Source organism: Gopherus evgoodei, chromosome 12 (assembly GCF_007399415.2).
Source record: "Gopherus evgoodei ecotype Sinaloan lineage chromosome 12, rGopEvg1_v1.p, whole genome shotgun sequence".
Classification (NCBI taxonomy): Eukaryota; Metazoa; Chordata; order Testudines; family Testudinidae; genus Gopherus; species Gopherus evgoodei.
In genome coordinates this window covers 14298872-14324957 of record NC_044333.1, presented here as the reverse complement: position 1 = coordinate 14324957, position 26086 = coordinate 14298872, and the positions used below count along the sequence as shown (strand labels likewise).

At 42.1% G+C, this 26086-nt stretch overlaps 1 protein-coding gene and 1 long non-coding RNA gene across 5 annotated transcripts in view; one reads left to right on the top strand and one right to left on the bottom strand.

Annotated features, from left to right (window-relative positions):
- RBL2 (RB transcriptional corepressor like 2) overlaps positions 1-26086 on the top strand; it is a 54126-nt gene that overhangs the window by 13681 nt on the left and 14359 nt on the right. For 3 of the 4 annotated variants that reach the window (XM_030582233.1, XM_030582231.1, XM_030582232.1), the window contains 6 exons: positions 8723-8787; positions 15518-15646; positions 16662-16822; positions 16938-17002; positions 19959-20145; positions 24615-24781. In XM_030582233.1, coding sequence (XP_030438093.1) covers positions 8723-8787; positions 15518-15646; positions 16662-16822; positions 16938-17002; positions 19959-20145; positions 24615-24781 — 774 coding nt within the window. Of the gene's footprint in view, positions 1-8722; positions 8788-13984; positions 14087-15517; positions 15647-16661; positions 16823-16937; positions 17003-19958; positions 20146-24614; positions 24782-26086 lie in introns of those variants that run through there. The other variant, XM_030582234.1, reaches the window with a different exon arrangement.
- On the bottom strand, positions 9808-23382 carry LOC115660639. Its single transcript, XR_004002862.1, has 3 exons — positions 22873-23382; positions 20527-20605; positions 9808-12962 (listed from the first exon to the last, which is right to left on the bottom strand). It is a non-coding gene; the product is annotated as an uncharacterized LOC115660639 (long non-coding RNA).

Here is a 26086-nt window from a genome sequence, read left to right as displayed (position 1 = left end):
GCTCCGCCACTGACCGGACTTTTAATGGACCGGTCGGCGGTGCTGACTGTAGCTGCCAGAGTACCTTTTCAACTGGGAGTTCCGGTTGAAAACCGGATGCCTGGAAACCCTAGTGTGCACGTGCATTCATGTGATTTCGCCCTCCTTCCCCCCAAATGTGTGTGCTGAGGATCTTCTGTTTGTTCCATTAGGGAATGAATCTAATGACAAATGTTTGCAAAATCCTAATTTAGGGCTTGTCTAGAGGGGAATATTTGTGCACAGTAAGCCAGGGTGTGAACTTAAAGTATACTAGTTACTCCCCATGTGGATGCTCTTACTGTGCACTAAGAGTCCCCCCTCAGACAGTTTAGTACAGTACAATTCCAAAGTGCATTAAGCCAGTGGTCCCCAACCTTTTTGTGGCCAGTAGCACATTTATGTTTTCAGAAGAGTGTGGCGGGTGCCAGCAATTTTTCAAGGCTTATTTTGTATTTGTACATTAAATAATATGAAAAACATCATATTTAATATTACATAATATATGAATTGCTAAGATAAAAAGGGTAATTTTACATGTAAAAGTTATTAAATTAAATTATTCGACAATTACTCTTTCACCTTACCATGTGAATTTGTTCTTTATCTACCTGTAAGAAAAATTAAGGAGTTTTTACAAAATAAATACCAAAACAGTTTTCATCTTATTTATTTAAAAAAAGTAAAACATTGTTGAACTGCTGGTCCAAATATATTTGTTATTCTTACTTTAACATAGAGCTTGCAGCCCCGGAGTTCTCTGTCCCTGGCAGGTGCGGGGCCACGGCTTCTCTCCGGCTTCAAAGCCGGAGAGAAGGGCCTGGTGCCTGCCGGGGTCCAAGAACACTGGCACCTGCAGCCCCGGAGAAGCCGGAGCAAAGCTCCAGCCCCGTGCCTACCAGGGACAGAGAAAGCTGGTGCCTGCAGCCCTGGAGTACTCTGTCCCCAGCAGGCGTGGGATCCCAGCTTCTCTCCCCTGCTGGGCACTAGGCGGGCACACACAAATGCCCTGGCAGGTGCCTTGCTGATGCGCACAAAGACACTCTGAGTGCACAGTAAGAATGTCCAGTCAGGAAATCAGTGCATTTTAAATTCATACCCTCGCTTCCTGTGCACCTGATTTACCTATATAGACAAGTCATTAGATTAATCTATAACAGTAGCAGTTTAACATTTCCCAATTCATTAAATGTATTATTGATACATTGTATAGTGGGGGTAGACTATCTCTTTTGGTCACCTGCCTGGTAGGTGTTAACTCACATTGAAGAATGAGTTAAATTGATTTTGTGTATGTGTAGTGTTTTTGTATCTTGGAGGTGAAAGGGAGTTCCTTGCAGAGATGGAGTATTGGTGCGAGTGACTAATGTGATGTGGGTGTTAAGGGAACCTTCTTTACCTTTCCTCAACTTGTTATTCTTCGAGTGATTGCTCATGTGTATTCTGCAATAGGTATGCGTGGTCGCCACGTGCACTGGTGTCGGAAGTTTTCCCCTAGCAGTACCCGTAGGGGAGTGCCCCTAGCAACCCCTGGAGTGGCACCTCCAGGGTGTGGTATGTGGGACGCTGCACGCTTCCTCCACCCTCAGTTCCTTCTTGCCGCCAGTGAAGGTGCTTCGGAACTCCTTTGCTGTAGCTTGTCCCCAGAACTCTTGTTCGTTAAGTGTATGTGACCTGTAGTTAGTACTTGATAAGATTAGTTTAGTTTAGCTAGTGCAACCTGGGTCGGGTTTTAAGTCATGCGACACTTGTAGGCACCCGATGCTAGTTAGTGATTTGCACGTGGACTGCCTACGCTGTTTAGGTGAAACTCATCTCAGTGATTGCTGTAAAATTTGCAAGTTGTTTAAGCCTCATACTGAGAGAGAGATATTAGGCTCCGAGGTATACTCATGGAGTTGGTGTTGACCCTGACTCCAGCGCGCCACTCCGAGTCGGCACCAGGCACCACGATGTCGGTGCCCCGGCGCCATCTACTACTAGGCACTGCTCCCCATCTGTGGGGCACACCAAGAAGGCTTAGAGGCCTTTGCCACGGAGGCACTGGAGTAAATCTGGGGCAGAGACTATATCCGTGTTGGCAGTCCTCAATCCCCATTGGCCTCTAGGCCTCCAACTCAAGTCGAGCAGAGTAGCCCGGCCCAGTCGGAGCAGGCTTCCCTGGATGTCTGGATGCCCTCCACGCTGGAGGCCCTGGCTGTGGACATTATGTCCGTGCCAGTACCAGGAGCACTGCCAGTTTTGGCCTCATGCTCCAGAGGCAAGCCACCGCTGGGATCTCTGCTGTCGCCCCTGACTCGATACTGGTCTCGGTCAAGGGAACATTCCCGACGCCGTTCACCGCTCAGCAACCGTTCCATGCGTAGTCCACATAGGTCACTGTCAGCTCCCACCAGGTTGTCTGGCTGGGTTCCGTATGACCAAAACTCCAGGCACCACTCTGCCTCGAGGAGTGAAAACCGACAGGACCGAGGCAGATGATGCTGAAGGTCCTAGGCTCGGAGGGGCTATTGTAGCCGGTCGCGACACGAATGTCCATGCCATTCCTATTTGTTGTCCCACTCCAGGACCCTGTCATGGCACCATTCCTGCAGCCATGGGTGTTGATCGCCAGCAAGTCACCGTCACGGTTTCGCCCATCAGAACCAATCAATGAGCAGTTGTTACTGACGGTACTGGTCCTCCCCATCGACGTTGCAGTTTCAGGGTCGGCACCGCTCCTCCAGGGACAGTGGGGCAGGTCGTACATCAGGCCAGCTTCCCTTCGTAGTCGTCCATTGATGGGTCAGGCCAGCCAAGCCAAACAGCCTGCTCTCCCAGTGCCACAGAATGTGCGGTTGCACTAGGCCCCATGGCTGGCGCAGTGGTACTATTGGGCACTGTGGCCCCCGACGCGGGTGCGTTCAGTGGCTGGAGCCTCAGAAGTGCCATTGGCCTCCCTCTCCCAGCGTCTGGGGAAGGAGTTGGTGGGATGTACATCCTTGGCACTGTGCCCAGAGACCAACCAGGTGATGGATCCTTTGGTGCCAATGGACATGCAAAGTACGTGCCAGCCTCCTTGCCCTCGCCGATGAGGTGATTACGGCCCCTCCGTCCCGCAAGAGGACTCTAAGGCCCACTAAGAACTATTAAAAAGAGTGGCATCAAGCCTCAACTTCCAGGCAGAGGAGGTGGAGGAGCCCTCGGACTCCTTGTTTAACATACTGTCCACCTTGGTACCAGGCAGGGTTGCTTTGCCTCTCTATGAAGGGACAGCAAAAATTTCAAATGCCCTGTGGCAAACCCCAGCCTCATTGGCCCCCATCTCTAAGAGAGTGGAACACAAGTATTTTGTGCCTGCCAAGGGGCATGAATACCTATACACCCACCCTGCCCCTAACTCCCTGGTGGTCAAGTCAGTCAACCACAGGGAGCAGCAGGGCCAACCAGCCCCTACTTTGAAAAATAGTGATTCAAGGAGGCTGGGCTCATTTGGAAGAAAAACTTCTTCATCCTCGAGCTTCCAGTTACAGGTGGCAAACCGTCAGGCGTTCCTGGGCTGGTATGAGTTCAGCCTGTGGGGCTCTTTGCCCAAGTTCAAGAACTCCGTGCAGAAGCGTGACAGAAAGGAGTTCAAAGCACTGGTGGAGGAGGGTACAGCAGCTGCCACAGCAACCCTGCTGGCAGCGGCAGATGCAGTGGACATGGCCGCGTGGTGTCCATGAGAAGGACATAATGGCTCCTGCTCTCTGGGCTGTCCAGTGAGGCGCAGACCTCCTTGCAGGACCTCTCATTTGATAGCAAAGCTTGGTTTGTGGAACAAACAGATATAATACTGCATGGCCTGAAAGACTCCTGCACGATTCTTCAGACTCTGGGCCTCTATGTTCTGGCTCTGGCTAAACCTAAGTTTAAGCCACAGCAGGCTCCCGCACAGCCCAGCCCACCCACTCTAAATACGAGCCCACTTATAAAAAGTGGCGAGACTATAAGAAACTCCTGTAGAGGCAGTCTCGGCCTACCCCACAGCCTGGGTCCTCCAAGGGCAAACAGGCAGGGAAATGGTGGTTTTGACCGGACGCCCGGGGGTGCCCTGCCTGTTCTCATCAGACATCCACCCACAATAAAGTTTCCCTTCTTCAACTGGTTTGTGCTTTCCTCCCGAACTGTTTGCGGCTAACCTCGGACCAATGGGTCCCCTCATCACCATCTCCTAGGGTTACATCCTCCAGTTTTCCTCCACCCTGTCCTTCCTGGGGGACCCCTCTCATGAGGCTCTGTTTGAGCAGGAGGAGGGGCAGCTCCTTGGCCTAGGAGTGGTGGAAGTGGTGCCAGTGCAGTTCAAATGCAAGGGATATTACTCCTGCCATTTCCTTATTCCGAAGGCCAAAGAGGGGCTCGGTCCCATCCTGGACCTGCAAGGCCTGAACCACTACATGATGAAGCTCAAGTTTCGTGTGATCTCCCTGACCTCCATCATTCCCTCCCTGGATCCCAGGGACTGGTACGCTGCCCTGGTAGGACACATACTTCCACATTCATATAATCAAGGGGCACAGATGTTTCCTCTGTTTCACGGTTGGGCAGGAACAATAGCAATTTACGGTCCTCCCATTTGGTCTGTCCACTGCCCCCAGAGTATTTGCAAAGTGTATGTCTGTGGTGGCGGCCTACCTCAGGCGCCGTGGGGTCCAGATCTTCCCGTATCTGGATGACTGGCTGGTCAAGGGCAGCTCCCGGTCGCAGGTGTGGGGCCATGTGGCGCTGCTTCTGTCCACGTGCACCACTTTGGGCCTGTTGGTAAATGACACCAAGTCCACGTTAGTCCCGATACAACACAGTCCTGCATGCTGCGTCAGTCAGAACCTCACTCCCACCGGACAGGGCTCATCGACACAGTCACAAGGTTTCCAGTGACAACAGCCAGAGTGTGCCACCAGCTCTTGGGTCACATGTCGGCATCCACATATGTGGTCGACCACGCCAGACTCAGGATGAGGCCCCTCCAGCTGTGGTTGGCCTCGGCGTTCTCTCAGGCCAGAGACAGGATGGACAAAGTCCTCACTGTGCCCAAACCGGTGATCGCCTCCCTATGATGGTGGTCCTCCTCAGGGAACATGCTCCACGGGGTCCCGTTCAGGGGCGGGGTCACGTCAATGGAACTGGTGTCTGATGCATTGGATCTGGGGTGGGGAGCCCATGTGGGGGACATTCAGACCCAAGGTCTGTGGTCTGTGGAGGACCTGGCCCTTCACATAAACGTCAAGGAGCTCAGGGCGGTGCAGCTGGTGTGCATGGCCTTTCCCTCACACCTGGAGGGCCAGGTGGTCAGGGTTCTCACGGACAACACGGCCTTGATGTTTTACATCAACGGGCAAGGTGGGGCTTGATCCTCTGCCCACTGCCAGGAAGTCTTCAGGCTGTGGGACATGTGCCTACAGGCCTATTGCCTACCAGGCACCCGGAACTTGCAGGTGGATCACTTGAGCAGGGACTCAGCATGAGTGGTCCCTTCACCCAGAGGTGGTGTATAGACTTTTCCAAGAGTAGGTGGATCTGATTGGGATCCGGCAGAACCATCACTGTCCCTGGTTCTGTTCCAGGGAGGGAGGGCTGGGATGGGACACTATCTCTGATGCTTTCCTCCTGTCCTGATCGGGCCATTTTCTCTATGCCTTGCCCTTCCCCCCCGGTTCCCACTGATAGGCAAGATCCTAGAAAAGATAAAGACAGATAGGGCCTGGGTTCTACTGATTTGCCCTGGCATGGCCCAGACAGCATTGGTACAGGACCCTCACGGGTCTGGTGGTTGCCTCGCCATGGCTGTTGCCGTCCTGCCCAGACCTGCTCTCCCAGGACCAGGGCCGCCTCCTCCACCCCAGCCTAGCAGCTCCACCTCACAGCGTGCTGCTCAATGGTTAGGCCGGGAGGAGAGGACATGCTTGGAAGGGGTTCAGCACATCCTCTTGGAAAGCAGGTGACCCTCCACACGCCGAGCCTACTTGGCAAAGTGGTCTTGGTTCTCCCGATGGGCGGATGAGTAGGACGTATTTCCCATGGCTGTCCCGATCCAGCTCATTCTGGACTACCTTCGTCACTTTAGAGCCCAGGGCCTGGCACCCTCATCCATCAAGGTGTATTTGGTGACCATATCGGCCTTCCACTCGCCAGTGCAGGGCCACACATTATTCTCCCATGCTATGACTGGCCGATTCCTTACGGGATTGGATCATCTCTTCCCATTTGTCAGGTCCCCAGTCCCACAGTGGGACCTGAACCTGGTGCTTGCCTGCCTCACGGACCCCCCGTTTTGAGTCGTTAACGACATGCTCCTGGTCGCACCTCTCATGGAAGGTAGACTTCCTGGTAGCGATCGCATCAGCTAGGCGGGTCTCGGAACTCAGGGCCCTGACCTCTGAGCCCCCGTACATGGTGTTCTATAAGGATATGGTCCAGCTCCGCCTATATCCTTCGTTCCTCCCAAAGGTGGTCTCTGCCTACCACATGAGTTAGGACATTTTCCTGCCTGTCCTCTGCCCCAAGCCCCATGCATCTAGTGAGGAGCATCGCCTCCACACGCTGGATGTGCAGTGGGCTCTGGCTTTCTACCCGGAGCGGACAAAATCGTTCAGAAAGTCCTTGCAGCTGTTCATCATCGCGGCCGAATGCATGAAGGGTTGGCTGGTCTCCACTCAGCGGCTCTCCAATTTGATCACATCATGCATCCCTACCTGTTATGACCTGACGGGAATCCCCCTGCTGTCAACTGTGAGGGCACACTCAACTAGGGCGCAGGCCTTTTTGGCCCATATCCCCATCCAGGACATTTGTAGGGCTGCTACATGGTCTTCAGTTCACACATTTATATCGCATTATGCGATCATCTCCCAAACCAGGGAGGATGCTGAGTTCGTCAGGGCTGTGGTCCATCCCGAGAATTTGTGAACTTCTGCCCACCTCCAACAGATATAGCTTGGAATCACCTGATGTAGAATAGACCTGAGCAATCACTTGACGAAGAAAAGACAGTAACCTTTTCTGTAACTGGCGTTCTTTGAGATGTTGCTTATGTCTATTCCACATCCCGCCCTCCTTCCCCTCTGTTGGAGTGGTCTGCAGGAAGGAACTGAGGGTGGGGGGAGCATGCAGCGCCCCTTATACCGCGCCATGGAGGCACCACTCCAGGGGTTGCTAGAGGCACTCCCCTGCTGGTACTGCTAGGGGAATAACTTCCGACACCAGTGCACGTGGCAAACACACAGACCTGTTGTGGAATAGATATGAGCAACACATCTCAAAGAACACCAGTTATGGAAAAGGTAACTGTCTTTTCCTTGTTATAAGGGTTTGCAGGGGTTGCAAAATGGCCCTTAAGCAACCATGGCCCATTATAATCTGTGCCCTTTACATCCCTGGAACTTGTGCTTGGTAATTCTGGGCTGTGGAATGATCCACTGGCATCTGGATAAAGCTGTTGTAAGTTAGGGCTGTTTTATCTCACATCAGGGGCTGCATTGGCTCCAGAGCATCGCAGAATATGGCACTTTAACTGTTTTTTATCTCGTTTTCATATGGCGCATTCAATAAACCTAATTACTATAGCACCTCACAGCCTAGTGGCTGTCTCCATTCTTAGAAAGACTAGAAACTTTTTTTAAAGGAAAATTTATGCCCATTAGAAAATGTTGCAACTTCCTATTAAAAAAAACAAAAAACTTCACCACGCTAAGACTGAGAACTGCACTTTTACAGCACTCATAGTATTCGTTTTTATTTAACTAGCAGTGATGGTTATTAGAGATGCTGACATAAAATGGATATGACAGTGCTAAAAACAGAGAGGTTTCTGAATTTAAATTATGAATTATTCATTATCTCAGGTTACAAAAATGAAAAACATAACATTGGGAAACAGATATTCACAAATAATAGAATACCATCTGGGTCTAAAAGCAAAACAAAAAATGCTGATATGTCAGTGTTAAACAAAATAGTAGTAGCAGTAGATAAACTGTTCGTTTACATGAGGGTCATATTGAAGATCTGTGTTTTATTAGGGTAGATTTCATCTAGTCACCAACTGAAGTAAGACACGAGGAACACTGAAATACATTGCCTGATTTGTAGAACTGTGTATGCACAAATGCATGCCACAGTTTTTGTGAGTGCACAATTCTAAAAATCTGGCTTTCACTAAATACACTTGATTAAATACCACCCAACCCACTGATTAAACACAGTGTTTGTAAGCCATTTGTACTCTAACTCTCAGAACACATTTCTAATTATTACGATCTTCAGTAATTTTGCAGCACTTGTTATATGTATGAAGATAATTTTTAAATGTACAATAAAAAATATTGATTCTGCTCAACTTGTAGCTAACTTTTATTGAAACAGCCTCTTTCTGTGCTACAGACAGAAACAAGCAAATACCCAATACAAGCAAATCTGTCCATTTTATTTTTTTTTAAACGAATGAATTATTTTCACTCACATTTTTTAATTGAGAACCCTGTGAAGGATTAGTAATACCCAATGAAAGTGCTGTGCAGGAGAGCAGGCACTGTGGAAACTTCCCTGTACAGTTGTGCCCATCTTTGGGATTATCTGTAGAAGTCTACTGTCCCATCAAGTAATGGGGACACTTTAAGGCACGCTGTTTTGTCAGTGTGAATGCATTGAGTTTGTTGCTATATTCTTACAATATTTTTCTTTCCAAAAGACGACAGCCTTGCACAGTCTCTGAAGTTTTCCAGTTTTGTTGGGTGCTGTTTGTTCATGCAAAAGGTAAGAGATCTGTTAAGAATGACATTTGCTGCAAACTTTCTTTGTTAGCCTCCAGCATAGCTTATATATGAATAAAAAGGAGTGATCCTCGAACATCAGATAAGCATAAAAAATTTCATGAATTTCCCCAGAGAAGCCATTCCACAACAGACCTCATGACCCTCTTTTTCCCTGCCTTTACTTCTTCAGCTTTACCTTTCCACACATTTTTAAGATCAATGATGAGCTAGCTCACTTAATCTTGTAACTTTCATGTTGGCTGCATTTTCAGCTTTCCCAGCATTTTGTCTCTCTAAAAGGGGGAAGCCTCTTGAAATGTTTGTGGACTCGTGTTAAGATGTTCATGTTGTGGATTTTCATGTCCATTGGTGACCAAGATAAGAACAAACTTTTCTTGTATTTCTAGCTACACTTACAGTATTTAATAGTATTTTATTCTTTTTTTCTATAAGCTTAGAAGGGTAAATAATGAAACTGTATAATGTGGATGTTCTTCTTTCAACAATTATCACAAATAATCTCATCCTTTTGGTTGCCCTCTTTTAGTATTTTATTTATTGATTTATTTTTAAATGAACACACCAGAAATGTGGGCAGTATTCAGATAGCCCTATAACATCATATAAGTAGGACCCTACCAAATTCATTGTCCATTTTGGTCAATTCATGGTCACAGGATTTTAAAAATCATAAATTTCATTATTTCAGCTATTTGAAATTTCACAGTGTTGTAATTGTAGGGGTCCTGATCAAAAAAGGAGGGGGGGCTGTGTGTGTGTCAGTGTCAATGTCACAAGGTTATTGTAGGAGGGGATGCGGTACTGCTACCATCTGTGCTGCTGCTGGCAGTGGTGCTGCCTTCAGAGGTGGGCAGCTGGAGAGTGGCAGCTGCTGGCCGGGAACCTAGCTCTGAAGGCAGAGCCGCTGCCAGCAGCAGTACAGAAATAAGGATGGCATCGTATGGTATTGCCACCTTTACTTCTGCACTGCTGCCTGCAGAGTTTGACCCTCAGTCAGCAGCCATCACTCTCTATCCACCCAGCTGTGAAGGCAGCAGAGCAGAAGTCAGAGTGGCAATACTGCGACCGCCCTAAAATAATCTTATAAACTCTCTTTTGCATCAGGGCCCCCAATATGAGAAGTGCTGGTATCCCTTGTGAAATCTATAATAGTATAGGGTAAATGCACACAAAAGACCACATTTCATGATCCGTGACACATTTTTTGTGGCTGTGAATTTTGTAGGGCTCTAGAGAACCTTCTGTATACTTGCACTGCCTCATCCCAGAAAACAAATGAGTGCCTTGGCATGGTCTTCTGCTCAGTTTGTCCACTGACACCAAATCTATCTGCAGTAGATTTGGAGTTTCATTTTTCTCTCTCAATTTTTAAATACACAATCAGTTCTACACACATCAGTTTGCATATGTTTATATTAAATCTCTTCATGTTGGTCCACCCACTATCTTATATTCAGTCTTCTCTGTATTTTTAACATCTTTCTGCTTGTATTATCTTTATACAGTAAGCATTATTTTTGTGTTGAAAATGTGCTTATTGGCTCCATTTGCAAATAATATATCTATTAAAAGAGAAATTTCAGTGCTTATACAGCAGGCCTTTCTCTGTGTGTGTTCTTAACCTGTTGCTATTGTAGTGAATAAAGCTATCTGTATCTAATTTGACTAGCAGCATTTTGTACAGGCAAATCTGTTTCCTTTAAAGAATTGAATCAAAACTTCTCTATAGACCAAAATACATTTTGTCTTGTCTTTGTTCAAAATCCTCTCTGTCAATGTACTTCCAAAGAAACAATTACAAAGACGTCTTTTTTTTTTTTTTAATTTCCTATGGAGAGTAAGCCTGTGCTGTCACTAATTCCTATGTTGTCAAAAATATAGACTATTACACTGTTTAATTACAAGTTGGATGTGACTTTGAAGGTTAGACTAGATGATCATTAAGGTCCCTTCTGACCTTAAAATCTGTGAGACTTGTAACTGAGCTATCTTAAACCCATTGTGAAAGGAGGTGGTTTACCTTGATATGGCTCAGTCTTTTTCTCTCTCCAATCTGGATGTTATGGTGCTTTTGCTTATTCGGTGCCTACTTGAAATAGGGTTTGGTTGAGAATGAGCTCACTGGAACTCAATACAGGTAAGGCAGAGGTGAAGCTTTTTGTTTGGAGAAAGCATCTAAAGAGAATGGCAGGGATGATGCTTACACATCTGACTGAGGGGATTTACTCACAGTTAGATTAATAATTTAGAAAGGTTTTTGAATCTGATAGATCATGGTATGAGCCTTGGCAAGCAGAAGTACTGTGTTTTTTTTTATATGGTTGATGCAATAATTGCAACTTTTTCTTTGATGTGGACTTTGCCAAGGTTGTTCATGCCTCTGTCACCTTAATATTGGATGCAGCTGCCTGCAAGGAGCCTTTTACACCAGTGTGTAAAAGGCTCCTTATTTGTTTCGCATGCTATGCAGGGGATTTACGTTAATATTTAAAACCCAGTGTAGTCTTCGTTCTAGCTGTATGAGAAACTTCACCACTTCCCATGGAACCCTCATAACTGATTAGTGGCTGAGTTATCCTGGTTCCTGAAATTGAACATCTGGAGTCTGCATGCAGAGCATTTTCAGTGGAAGGGCTTTGACTCTGGAATTTGGTTCTTCCACTAGTATAATCAAACCAAAGTTTATTGACTTTCAGTCACAGTATAAAACCCATCTGTTTTACTCCAGCTTTTGTCTGAGTTCATTCTGGGTTACAGTTCTGCTTATATGGCATCTCGGGGAAGTGAGAGTGTCACTCTAGGTTTCATTTAAGTTTGATAGTCAACTAATTTTGTACTATTGTGCATGTGCCTGTAGCCATTGTGTTGGGCCCATTTATAAAAGTAATGATCATTAAATCCATTTTGATGTCTTAAAGGGCACTGGCATCATTGAATAGATTGTTCAGGAGGCAGCTGCTAGTTAAGAAAGCTGAAGGGTTTTTTTCTTTTCTCACATACATTTTGGTATCTGCCAGAGAGCGGGTGTGGGGGAGGAGGGTAGGATGCAGAAACTTTGAGACAATCATTTTTAAGTTTACTTGTGTGGGTGTGAGTCTCCTGGTATCCTACACATGAAGTTGTAGCTTGCAGCTGGAAGTTGGTAAGGATAACCTTAGTCATTTAGTTTGCTCAAGCATAATAAATGCTGGGTGACTGGTTCTTATTCCTTACTTTTATAACTATCAGAATTTTCCCTTGTCCTGGACGCCATGGAAAGAAAAACAAGACAATGAGAATATGGTTTAGCTAGGCCACAGTTTTATTTAGTAACACATCTGAGAACTACTCAGCAATAACTTGTCTGGTGCAGATCATCCTTTGTAATCTATTCCACATGGTGGAAGGCTGCAACCATGGGGTTATGGTTGGGGGTTGTCTCTTTGCTGTACCAGACAGTGCTGTACCCATTTCTCTCTTTTACCAGTTGCCTTTTCCTAGTCTGCTCCGATTCTGATTTATCAGGGAACTGGATTCTGCATTTAATAATTACTTGCACTGGGTAGCTGCCATGTTGCAACAAAATGAATCAATCTAACGTACCCCACCATTCCTGGGTTGCTGAGAACAAAAACAAAAAAACACATACCCCACAAACCTCTCTCCAGGCCAGTCTGGCAGTGAGAGGGGAAAAAATTATTTCCTCGCATCGAAAAGGTGGCAGTGCCCATAAGTCCCCAAAACCTGGTTTATCCCCCACATCTCCAATTTGGATTAGAATTTCTTCCCAGTGCAGAATAGTCCCCCAGGCAGGGTGAAGGGTTTATCAGACCTTCTCTTGGGTGCATTGGAGAACAGGCTTATGCTGGTTACTCTCATATCTAGCCAGTCTGCCACAACCCTCATTCCTCAAGTCCACAAGAAGTCTGAGTTTCCAAAACGATGGGAGGAAACAGGGAAAGGACGGCAATCCTTAAAAGAGGCCAAGAGTTTTCTTTTTTCTTCTGCTGGCCCAGACAAAGCTTTTCCACCTCTGAAGCTGCTGAGGAACGGGGGGTAGGTGTTTTGTCCTTTGCTTCTGCTGGATTTATAATTAATATTTTTCACTAGCTATGGATTTTTGAGATGGTGCTCTCAGTGACGAGCAACTTCTGATTCACAGCTTAACTTGGCTGCCTAGAATAGAAGAGATCAGGATGGATAAAAATTGACTTTTTAAAAATAAAAAAATTGGGTTGTTTTAGTTTAAATTAAAATGCATTTTCTTTTAAAAATAATCCTTTTTAAAATTGAATTTTATATTATGACAACCTGTGTTTAAGCCTATCACATTAAATAAGCCTATACTCTGTTAATATCATTTAAATACAAAAAATTAATATTTGGGGAGGGCTTACTCATGCAAGTTGAGTAAAGGGAGCTGCTTTTAAAATATATGCAGAATATGGGGTAATGTCTCTGAATTTGGGGTCAAATCAAGCTTCATATTGCAAAGTCATATTGCATTAAGTATATAGGTATATTTCATTCTTTACAATAGAAGAAACATTGTTATTTACCAGCACATTTTTCTGAGTGTCGGTACTTTGTTTCTGTTGTGCAGAAATGATTTTGCTTTAATTATTTTTGGTTTCAGTTTAGCTAGTAGGTGCAGAGAGAATATTTTATCCATTTGAACTAATTCATTCAAACTTGAGTAACTTTTCTTATGTTTTCAACACAATTTAAGGTAGTTATGTATATTAAGCTGTATAACTGCTTAAATAAATGTGTAGATACAGTGTATGTTCCTGGTTAGGAAAAAGCACCAAATTTAGTGTTAAAGCTGTAGTCAGTTTCAAATCTGCCTGTTTGTATGGTTATACTAACATATGAGATTATACCTTGCTTGGTCTTTGAAATCATGATAAAATTGTTGATTTAAATCCCTTTGATTTAAATTAATCTGGTCTGGCATAGGTGCCATATAACCTATAGCATCCTACAAAGAAAGGGAACATTTTACAATATTTGCAAGTCTAAAACACAGAATTAGTAGTGATATTAAAAGTGGGGCAACAAAGATTATTACATTAAATTGACCTTCGGGGATATTAAAGGCACTTCTTTGCTTTGAAAGTTGCTTATTTTGTTTTGAGGGTTGACCATTATCCTTATCATGGCAACCACATATCGATGACAAGTTGGGGCTTGTCTGTGCAACAAGCTTCCCAGGCTGAAGAGCAGTGTGTGCAACTTCCTTTTCCAGTGTAGAAAATATAGTAGATTTGCTTGTTCAACCCCCTTTTGTCTGGAGCAAAGTAAGTCAGCGACTGGTTTTATTTGATTTGTAAGATTAGTACTAATATTGTAATCTAGTGTCATTGCTGTTTGTGTTGCTCTTTATCTTGCTTGTCAGAGAATCACTCTTTAAACTATCTTGCTTGGTTTGTTTTCAGTTAAAATGGAAATAAAGTGTTGTTTTTCTTACGGCATTGAGCAGAATATAATTGGTTTTTGATTTGGGAAGGGGAAAATAGTAGACCATTGTTTGAAATGCTATGGATCGGGGAAATATAGCTTGGAATAATCTTTTGGTGCCTTTAAAATTAGATTTATTCTTGACTGTGATGCTGTCAGTGATTATTGTTTTACTTAACTGAGGCTTTCATTTTACTGCTGCGACATAGCACCTATTAATTAATTAATAAAAAGTAAACAGTATCATTTCTAGGGCTTCCCTTGTTCTGACATTTATTTGCTTGCAAATAGATCTGTAAATAGAGAATGTAACACTTAAATAAAAGAACATTCAGGATACACAGAATTAGAAGAGTTTGATCCAGTTTGTTTTAATTAATCTAATGATTTTTTATCAAAGGAAACATATTCTAATTTACATGTATTTGCCTTTATATATCTTTATCTTCCACAATCTACAATTTTTATTACAGAACTTTAAGCATCAATGACTGGCAGAAAAGACAGTTAATGAATAGCTTAGAGGAATCACCAATTCTAAACTGTTTCATTTTAATAAAGGAAATGAAAGTAATTCGTGAATTTAGCTTTTCAAGTCCATATCGATTGATTTTTGTTTTGTTTTGTTTTGTTTTTTGTTTAGAGTTCCATTGATGAAATTGGAGGTGGTTATTATTAGACTCTTCAATTTGGGAGGGGTAAATAAAAAACTACATAATAGTATATAAAATAAGGAAAGCCTCTCCCCACTGTGCATTGTCTGTCTCTTCTAACGCACTCCCTGCATCCTCATGCTGGGTGCAGAGGGGTTCTGGTGCAGGAGGTGGCAGGTCCAGGCAGTGGAGCTGGTATAGGCAGCAGTAAAGCCACATTTGTCAGCTTTCTACTAGTGGAGATTGCTGCTTCATGGGCAAATTCACTAGGGACATTCTCTACCCACTTTAAGTTCCTTTTGCTCTGCTTCACTGCCACAAAGTAAACTTGGCAGGCTGGAACATCCAGACTGTTATGTTAACATTTTGTTGGTTTTGTTTTCAAAACAGAATGTAGTAATAACCAGTAAAGTTAACACTATTCCTAAACACACACAATGTTTATCTGTTTATCGTTCCCTTTTTTAATCAGATATTTATTACAGTCAGCAAAGAGAGAGATCTTCAGACATGATTCTGCATTATGATTATTGAACAAATCTGAAGAGTGAATTGTTTTCCAAATTCTGAAGCTGACATTATTGTAAATTAACCCTGTGTATATTTCTAATCACATAGGAAATTTTCCCATGATCAGTGATGACTTAGTCAATTCCTACCATCTCTTGCTATGTGCTTTGGATCTAGTGTATGGAAATGCTCTGCAGTGTCCTAATCGTAGGGAACTTCTGAATCCTACCTTTAAAGGTATGTAGAAAAAAAGTTTTCTTCAGTCCAAAACAATGAAAACTGCTAAAACTAAATCATTTTTTTGAGACTGTATAGGACAGAGACTAAATAAAATATTGGCTTGATCCATGAAAAGGACTAAACATCTTGAAGGTATTAATTCTTTGCTCTAAGTGGCTGTACAATTTAATAGGTTGCTATTATACAATATACTCTGAAATAAACAATTGGAATTCATTAATGGTGCATAGAGAAGCCAGGAATATCATTTACGAAGAAAGCACCATCGAGGGAAGCTAGCAAATCAACCACTGCTTTCTCGGTAAAGACAGTAGACGGTGACAAAATGTAAATTGACATGATAAACACGTACAAATAATTAAATAGTGCAATGTTTCCATTGAGTCAGTAATATAATTTTTTTCTTCAGACCTAAACTTTTGTTTTCAGTGCAGGGGGCCGTGGGGAGGGATAGCTCAGTGGTTTGAGCATTGGCCTGCTAAACCCAGGGTTGTGAATTCAATCCTTGAGGGGGCCATTTAGGGATCTGGGACAAAAATCTGTCTGGGGATTGGCCCTGCCGTGAGCAGGGGGTTGGACTAGATGGCCTCCCAAGGTCCCTTCAACCCTGGTATTCTATGATTCTATGATTTAGCTTATTTGCCTCTAACATTTTCCTACATTTAGCTTAGTTTAAGTATTAGTGAGGATGGGAGTCTGTGAACCTCTTAGGACCACTTCTTTGGCTATATTTTACTAATTCTTACAGTTCATAAGTATTTGATCAATTTTCCATTAGGAAAAAAAATGGTTTTACATGTTTGTGATTATTTTTCTCTGTCACAAATTAAAAATGTTTATAAGTAGTGTTTGATTATGTCAAATTAAGTTGACATTCTAAGATTCATTAGTGCTTTTCAAGGTGGCTAATTATTTTAGTCTTGCAGTGTTTTAGTTCTTTATATAGATATATTTGGTTAGCAAGACAGGAATTTACTTAACTAAATATCAAATTTTTCTGTTTAATCTGTAGGCCTTCCTGAAGACTTTCACAGTAAGGATTATAAACCGTCTTCTGACCCTCCCTGCATCATTGAAAAACTCTGTTCCTTACATGATGGTTTGGTTTTGGATGCCAAAGGCATAAAGGAACATTTTTGGAAGCCATATATTAGGAAACTTTTTGACAAGAAGGTTTGTCTAATAGACTTAAGATTTCTTGTAGAGGGAGAAGAAATCTGCTTAAATGACTGGCTTTAAAATGTCACAGTACTGAAATATTCACCGTTTGTACTAAATTTTTTTACAGATTTTAAAAGGCAAGGAAGAAAATCTGACTGGATTTTTAGATCCTGGGAGTTTTGGAGACAGCTTGTGAGTATTTTGCATAAAAATTCCTTCAAAATTTCAAAACAAAAACAGCTGTATTGGCATTGTATGTTTTTATGTTTTGCACCTTTTAGTGGTAATAAAATATTAACTAGTTGATTTATGTAACTGCTTGGAATCCTGAATTAAATGTAATTTTCAAATTCCTATTTTGACGTATCTTAGTTTCAAGCATATTTCAGGGCTCATATTTCTTGAGGAAGAAATTGTTTGCTGTGTTCCATTATTTTAGTATCCCTTCTGTAGAGATCAGATTACCAGAAAGAGAGAGAGAGAGAGATTTATTTTAATTGTGTTGTCCAATAGAGAGGTGTGGAGCCACAGACAGTTATTTTCATATTGAGAACATGAATTAGGATATATGGAGGGAGGATTTCTTGATGAAAAATATTTTCAGAAAGATTCTTCGTTTTTCCTCATTTATCTGGAAGTGTTTGGAAATGGAGGAAATTATTTAGAACAAACTGGTCTCAGACATAACATTTGTTCTAATGAACTTGCTGAATGAAAGTCTGAAATAAAATCTATTCATGTGGTTTTTCTTAAAAAAAAAAAAGCTGTTTGCGAGCTAAATAATATTCGAACTGTGAAATGCATTTGACAGTAAAAGTACTGTATATTGAAAAGCCTTGGCATGAACTTTGTTCCTCTCAGATCATCAGAAATTATTACAGCTATCTGTGTTACTTCTCTTCTCCATTCAGTGTTTGGCATGCCTCCTGGCAGTTGTCTCAGACCCATGAGAAGGTTGTATTAGATCAAAAGTTCTACCTTAGTGCTGCCCCCATTTTCTCCAGCTGAAAAGCCCATGTTTGTCCAGAAATCCCTTCTAGGGTTAATTGGGAAGTGGTTCTGGGTCCAGAGGTACGCAGGACACTGATAGGCCATTTTGAAGAATGGCAGGTGAGCATGAGCATGTTATTTCCAATTACGAAGAGAAGTTTTCTAAAAATTAGGCACATGATTTCAAAATCATTTGAGTAAAGGCTCACAGCATTATGTAAGTGAGAAGAGGACTATGAAGGCGGTCTCTCATGAACAGTATCGAGGATCAGAGTTATTTAATTTTAGTATGTGTTTGAGAGAAAAGGGAATTTTATACTCTTAAGGAAAGAAAATGTGTACATCATGGATGAATTATTAACAAATGTTTGTGTTAACTTAAAGTATGTGGATATTACACATTTGATGAGACATACAGTAAAAATATTTTAAAATCCCTTTTACAAAGCCAAACCATCCCTTGATTCCTCCACCAAAGAAAAAAATAATTAATTTTAAAAAGTTATCTTGTTATAGGAATATAAGGATTTTTTAAAAGGTGAGACATTCACAAAGGTCTAAGTAATCGGATCACCTAGGTGCTTTCGAAAATTTCACTCAGAAAAGCAGTTTTACACCAGCATACCATGGTCCTAATGACCATGTCTTCCCTACAAAAAAAAAAAGTCTATTCTTAACTTGAGTTAGCTAGTATGAGGTAAAATCCTAGTGAAGACAAGGATGTTTCTAAGATTCTGTTAAAGGCTAGACTCCCTCATGGTCTTTAACTCAACCTGCTAACTTGTGTGAAAATTACAAACTTCCCTGTCTTCACTAGGATTTTACTTCGCATTAGCCAACTTGAGTTAAGAACAGACTTTTTTGTAGGGAAGACAAAACCAGTGAAAGAGTGCTCCTATGGTTCTGTTCTCTTGGTGTAGTAAAAGGCTTGCCCCTTTGTCATGAAACAGTCAAAGGTATTCTTTAATGTGAAGGGGCCAGGGGGAGTGTGTGTATCTGATGCCTCCTTAAGAAAGGCAGGAGTTTGTGGAAACTGACCCTGTCTTGTAGCACACATGCCTATGTGAGGTAACATCCCCTTTTCACATAGTGGGAGACCTAGACACACATGCATGAGAAAACACACAGCCAGATCATCTGCATCTGGCCTAATTGTAGAGGGGGGGAAGAAGGGCTCAGCACAAAAGTGTGTTTTCCTCACCTTTAGGCATGGATAATGTCCCAGTGCAATTTAGAGCAATTCAGACTGTTCTGTTTTGCTCAGCTGCAATGAGCCCCCAGGGACCGCTGTGGCAGTTGGGAATCATTGGAATGCAGCAGCTCTCTAGCCATGTATCATTCACCAGAAGCCACAAGGTGAGGTGACATGGGTCTGGTACAAGGTGAGCTCTTCGGTACCCAAAGGTTTTCCTTACACTAGAGGAATCCTCAGCTAGCCTGTTACATACAATTTGTAAGTAACTCAGACATTGTTTTGTTTGCTTATGAGGGACAGCTGCTTGCTAATTTAATACACTCTGATCCTAAAAACTATTCACTTACAGACTTTTCATATTGCCCACTTCCAATTTATTTTTAATTCTTATTTGCCTTATGCTTCTGCTAAATCATACTCACAAATAATTTTAGGGTAACATTTTGTACCTAAAATTTTAGTTAACCTTTTTTATAATAGGGGGAAAAAAACATGCTTAAACTTGCATATCCTTTAGGATTTTTTAAAAATGATTTATTGGTCACACATGTGCCTTCAAACCCAGAATCACTTCTTGATTGATTCTAAGAAGCACTGTCAGTTAGGAGGAACTTCAAGGGAAATATAGATTTCTCAATACTATGGAAAGCTAGAGGAGCTAAGGCAAATCTAATACTGCTTTCAATTAGCTCTGTGGCTTTTACTAAATGGCATAGCCATTTGTCAGATTGGATAGGAAAGACAATTATATGTTCTTGCTGTTATCATACTAGTGATATTATGGCCCATGACAAATCTCAAATATTAAATTAGGATTAAAAATATCTTCAGTAAATTTCCAACAGGCAGAAGTACTAGATAAATGTATACAATAAGTAGATAAAGCAGCAACCCATCAGTTGTTGCAGATACTCAAAACAAAAGCTGTATAAATATCTGATGCTTTTTTCCCCCCTGCTGTAGCAAAGCCATCAACAAAGCCTATGAAGAGTATGTTTTGTCAGTTGGAAATCTGGACGAGCGGATATTTCTGGGGGAGGATGCAGATGAGGAAATTGGAACTCTGCGAAGATGCCTAAACACAGCTTCAGGAATGGAAACAGCTGAAAGAGTGCAAGTGAAGTATAATCTGCAACAGCACTTTGACAGAGTGAGTATGACGTGGTTGGTGTTACATACTGGTTGTTTTTATGTTTCGTCTAGTGGATGATTTGAGTAAGGCTGCGTCAAAGAAAGATATGCAGCTGCTTAATAGCTACTACTTTTTTTTCCCGCTCTGTTTCATTTGCCTATGGCAGACAGCACAGTTGTTACAATCACTGATTAATATTTTAAATTTGTTCAGAGTATGCATTTTAGATTTACCTTTTTTTTTTTAAATTTATTTAGCAGGCAGTGTTTTCAGGGCTGCCAGTTATATCAGCATTTATACTTTTTATTCACACTGCCAGTTCTTCTTTGACTGACACTGTTGAGACTTTTCAAAAGCTTGTTGCTAATAAATCTTTGTGTAAAACAATCTTAAATTTACCTTACTTGGCTTGTTGATGACAGCAGTGCAAAAGGAGAGTGTGCTTGACAGTGAGGTAACATTCTGAAGTGATTCAGTCCTGGAAAGAAAGTTAGGAGGGATATCTTATTTTACTCAAAAAAAAATAAAAGTGACTATAGAAGAGACTGTTTTAGAGTTCAAGTCTGATTTAAAGAACTGAAAGAAAACCTTGCTTCAGTAATGAAGACCACTGATAGGAAAATGTCCATGGTTTTAGGCCTAGGGTTTTTTTTGTTTTGTTGTGTGTTTTTACAATCTATCTGCTCCTCTGTAGTTGAGCTGTTTACTTGTTAGACCGCAGCTATGTTCTTTTTTTTCAGTTGGGTGTATACTGAGCCTGACTGACCAACACTCTGATTACTTTCAAACTTTGGGTATTTGCCAAAGTGACCCCCAAATGTTCAATTAGCCATCCAGTGTCAATTCCTGTCATGCAGCTTTCTTATTTCTGGTGGAATAAGAGATGAGCAATGCAGACAGCAGGCTTGGGCCGATTCTGTACCCCACACCACTGATGTCATTGTGCATCTTCCCAAGAGAGAGAGGTGTAGGCCTTTTTAATTCTCATCTCAGTAGCTGTATATAGATGAATATTGTCTTCTTGACATCTGCTATACAGGGCATATATAAGCATCATAGCTGACTTCATAGAAAATGCAGTACTATTTGACAGTGTGCAATCCTCAGACAAGTATGAGAGAGTCTTTGAAGGGGGAGCTGAAAAGTCTCTACATGGGTTTGTCAGAATATATTTCAAAAGGGATATATACCTATCCTGGCCTCTACAGAAGGTTTTAGCTTGGGCCCAAAAAATAAAGGACACTTCCACTGTGCATGGATAGGTTACTGACCCATTTTTTAATGTTATATTTATTTCCCTTCTCTCTTGTAGACAGTGTAAAAGGACATACATTGAGATTTTCTAAGTGAAACTAATGGTAGATGTGTCTATATTCCCTTATATGGCTTTGAAAATCTCAACTGCAGTATATTCATGGTGATTGTTCAGATATTAGAACATGTGCATGTATTACACAAGGATGAGTCAAACTCATTGTTAAATTGTCAGTTTAAAAAAAACACCTCAGTCTGTGGCTCTGACATTACATCCACATGTAACAAACTTCAGTCACTGTTTTTATACATTGTTCTTCTAGGAGTTTAGAACATGTTCAACTGCCAATTAAATAATACCTTTTTAAAATGTTATACCAAATTTATAAACTTGCTGCTTCTGCTTTTGTAGTACGTAGCCACAGCTGTGCTGTGTTAAAACTTTGTGTCTTCTTTGAGATCTTCATGTCGATTCCAGCCTAGGTGTTTGCACCTATGTGCACAGCCAGAGATTTTTGCCTTAGCGGTATCTGTAGGGTTGGCTGTGGCACCTCTTGTGGGCCGCGCTAATGCACTGGTATATTAGGCACCACCACCCTCTCAGTTCCTTCTTACTGCCCATGATGGTTGGTTGGTGTGCCTCGCCTTGTATTGCAAGAGCGTTAGCAGTCTTTGCAACCCATTGTCTATCTTCTTTGTATATAGTTTGTAGGTAGTTAGCCAGCCATTAAGGTAAGTGTTGGATTAATTTGTTTTGCCCTGGAGTGGGGCATGCCCTGTTCCCACTGGCTTCAAACCACACTCATCATGCAACAGGCCGATGCCTATTAGTGACCCCCACAACAGCTGCTTGAAGTGCTTGGGGGAGTCCTATAGAAAGGACAGGTGCAAAATCTGTAAAAACTTTTGCCTCAGAGCCCAAAAGGAGCAGGATATCCGCTTGAGTTCCCTCCTAATGAAGATGCCAAAGAAGAGCCTCTCAGCACTGGAAGGGAGAGGGGCTTCGGGCAAAGGACCTATGTCATGCCACATACCCACCCAGGAGCTTCACAGGGATACTGAATTACCTTCTGCATCTCAAACTCTTTTCATCTCTCAAGGTCCACTTGGATGCTAATTTGACCATCCATCTGCCGCTCGAGGGTGGGTTGTTTTTCACCCAGGACATGACTGCCAGGTTCCTCAAGGGCCTCGAGCGCCTCTACCCACACATCAGGGACTTGGTCCCTCAGTGGGACCCAAATCTTGTGCAGTCACAGCTCACGGGACCCCCTTTCAAGCCTCTGGCTTCCTGCTCTCTCCTCCTCCTTTCCTGGAAGGTTGCATTTGTGGTTGCAAGAATATCTGCCCACAGGATCTCTGAGATTAGGATGCTTACCTTGGAACTTCCCTATACGATCTTTTACAAAGACAAGGTCCAGCTGTGGCCACATCCAGCTTTCCTGCCTAATGTACTCTCACAGTTTCATAGGGGCCAGGACATTTACTTACCTGTCTTTTTTCCAAAGCTGCATGAGTCAGAAGAGGAGTATAGATTGCATTCTCTAGCTGTCAGGAGGGCGCTGGCCTTCTACATTGAAAGGGCCAAGCCATTCCACAAGTCAATGCAATTGTTCATCGCAATGGCTGATAGGATAAAAGGTCATCCAGTGTCTGCTCAAGAATTTCTTCTTGGATCTCTGCCTGCATTCGTTGCTGCTACAATCAGACAAAAGTTCCCCCTCCAGTGATCATAATAGTCCATTCAGTCAGGCCGCAGGCCTCTCTGGCAGCTTTCCTAGCCCAAGTGCCTATCCAGGACAGCTGTAGGGTGGCCATCTGTCCACACGTTCACGCCCCACCATGCGCTTACTCAGCAGGCCTAGGATGATGCTGGCTTCAGTAGAGCATTTCTGCAAGCGGCAAGACTCTGAACTCCAAGCCCACTTCCCAGGATACTGCTTGTGAGTCACCTAGAATGGAATCAACATGAGCAAGCACTTGAAGAAACAATTACCTACCTTTTCGTAACTGTTGTTCTTTGAGATGTGTTGCTTGTGTCCATTCCATTACCCTCCTTACCCCTCTGTCGGAGTTGCCAGCAAGAAAGAATTGAAAGGGTATAGGGCCGGCGGTGCCTAATATAGCAGTGCATGAATGCAGGACTCAAGGGGCGACACCACTGACGCTATGGATACTGCTAAGGCAAAAATCTCCAACGACTGCATGTGGGTGCACACACACCTAGAATGGAATGGACATAAGCAACACATCTTGAAGCACAACAGTTATGAAAAGGAAGGTAACCGTTTTCTGGTGCTTTTTGGTGACCCCACCAAAAAAAACCACTGTTCATGCTTGTCTGTCATTTTGCCAAGGGAGGTTGGGAGATATAGAACAGAGGTGACAGAAAAGCAGCAGAGATAGGGACATTGAGAGGTGGCTTATTTTCATTTTATTGGATTTTTTTTTTAATCTATAATAAAGCTGAGAACCAAGTTTGATCACTCTTTGGGGCTGGAACTGTCTTTTTGTCCTGTAGTTGTACAGTGGCAGCACAGTGGGAAGATGGTCTATGACTAGGGGTCCTAAGAGCTGTAATAATGAAAATACCTTCTTCAAAAATGATTTACCAAAGACAAAAATATGGTTAGGATGTTCCTGGGTAGAAAATCCATGGAAAGGGCTTTAGAGTCTAGATGTGTTCATGTATTTTGTTTCAATTCACACCTTGTTGTGAAAATGCTAGTGAGAGTGTAGACAAAAATGTATTAGGTATATTAAACAGAGCACGTTAAAAGTATAAGAAGAAATATCTGACCACTCTGCATCAAGTGGAAAAGTACACATGAATGGAGAGAGATTTATTTAACTATTCTGCCCCTCCAACTCCATGTGACCTTAGCTGTAAGCAGGTATACTCAAATAAATTTGATGTCTGAAATGTGGTTGGATTCTTGCTGACTCAAGGCCAGTAAGAGAAACCATATTTCTTATCTGCCTTGGTCACTTTGAAAGCAACCTGTGGGATCTTTTGTTTGAAGTAAAAGGCCTTAACTAGGAGAAGTACTTTGGAAATTGTTACTTGGGGGTGAATTTAATGCATGATGAAGTATGCAGTGCAAGAAAAAAAAACTCTTGATGTGAAATGTCAGTTTTCCCTTCTCCTATCATGCTGTTCTCTAGCATTTCTTGGGTACATAGTGCAGTTTTATAACAAACTGATACACAATCTTGCAATTTTTGTCTTTTAGTCTAAATCACTTAGAATTACGACACCTCTTACTGGCCGCAAGTATATTAAAGAGAGCAACCCCAATGTGACCCCTGTTTCCATAGCAACATACAACTTGAGCCGCCTTCATACAATGCTGACAGGACTAAAAAATGCCCCCAGTGAAAATCTGGAGCAAATACTGAGGTTAGTGTGATCACATGAGTTTTCTGGCCAACTGATACAGTTTTAAAAATAGAGAAATGTTTTGTATTACAACTGTCACTGGTAAATCATATTTGCTGTGTTGATCCTAGGATATTAGAGATACAAGGTGGGTAGGTAGTATCTTTTGGTGAGAGAGACATGCTTTCAAGATACACAGAGCTCTCCAGGTAAAGTCATGTAATTTTTATCAAATAAATGAGTAGTGGAAGCTGCTGGCAGGTAGCTCTAGAAGGGCATAGGAGTCCCACAGAGAAGTCTTAAAATCCTCAGGTCCTGGTCCTGTAATTTTATTCACATTTGTCCTTGAAGTCAGTAGAAATATTTTCATGGATAAGTACTATTCGTATGACTACAGGCTGCAGGATCAAACCCCTTTTAAACAGGAAAATAGTAAGAACAAGTCTGTTTCCCCCTACTACTTTTTATTTAAAGCTAAAGAATTAAAACCATTACACACTGAGAATATTAAATATAAAATACCATGTGTTTATAATTTGTTAATCAATATATTCTAATACCCTTTTATAGGTATAAGAACTGGAAAGATGCTATTAAATTATAATTTTAGGCCTTGGAAAATGTGCTTCTGCTTAACTTTTTTAGTTTAATAGATATTAAGCAGTACATGTTTGCTGCCAAAATTTCAAAGAAAGTCAAAGCACGTAGAACCAGCGTTTGTTGAAGTCAAACCAGCTTTGATGGCAGTAGCTGCTTCTAAGGATGCAGAGAGAATATTTTCTTCATTTCAGTTCAATAACTAGTTTATTCTAAGTTAAGAAACCTGATTAGTAGTAGAAAAAGCAGGAAAGCTTATTTTCTTTTCCAGTCTATGAATAAGGATGAGTTCTTCTCGTTCTAAAGATTGAGTAGTGGAAAGTACTGTTAACTAGCTACAGGTAATATTTCGTTGTTTAATTCATTGGTTTTAAATGCAAGACATGTTTATATATACTTATGTAACCAGCACATTTAAGGTAACTGAATTTAGTAATTTTAAAATGGTTTGTGCATTTAATTGGATTCCAGTTTCAATTTAAATAGAGCCTGACAATTTTTAAAAAGATAGTGCATGATGCATATTTACTATTTTCTAACAATCAAAATTAAATGTGAATAAATGTGTTACGATATAATTGCTTAAATAAATTTATATAGATAGTGTATCATCCTGGTTAGCAAACAGAAGTGCTATATTTAGTTGCAAATCAATATGATTTAATAGTTACTAAGGAGAATCACTTTTTGTTTAGGAAATAGCTAAAAAGTACAAATGGAAAACTAGAT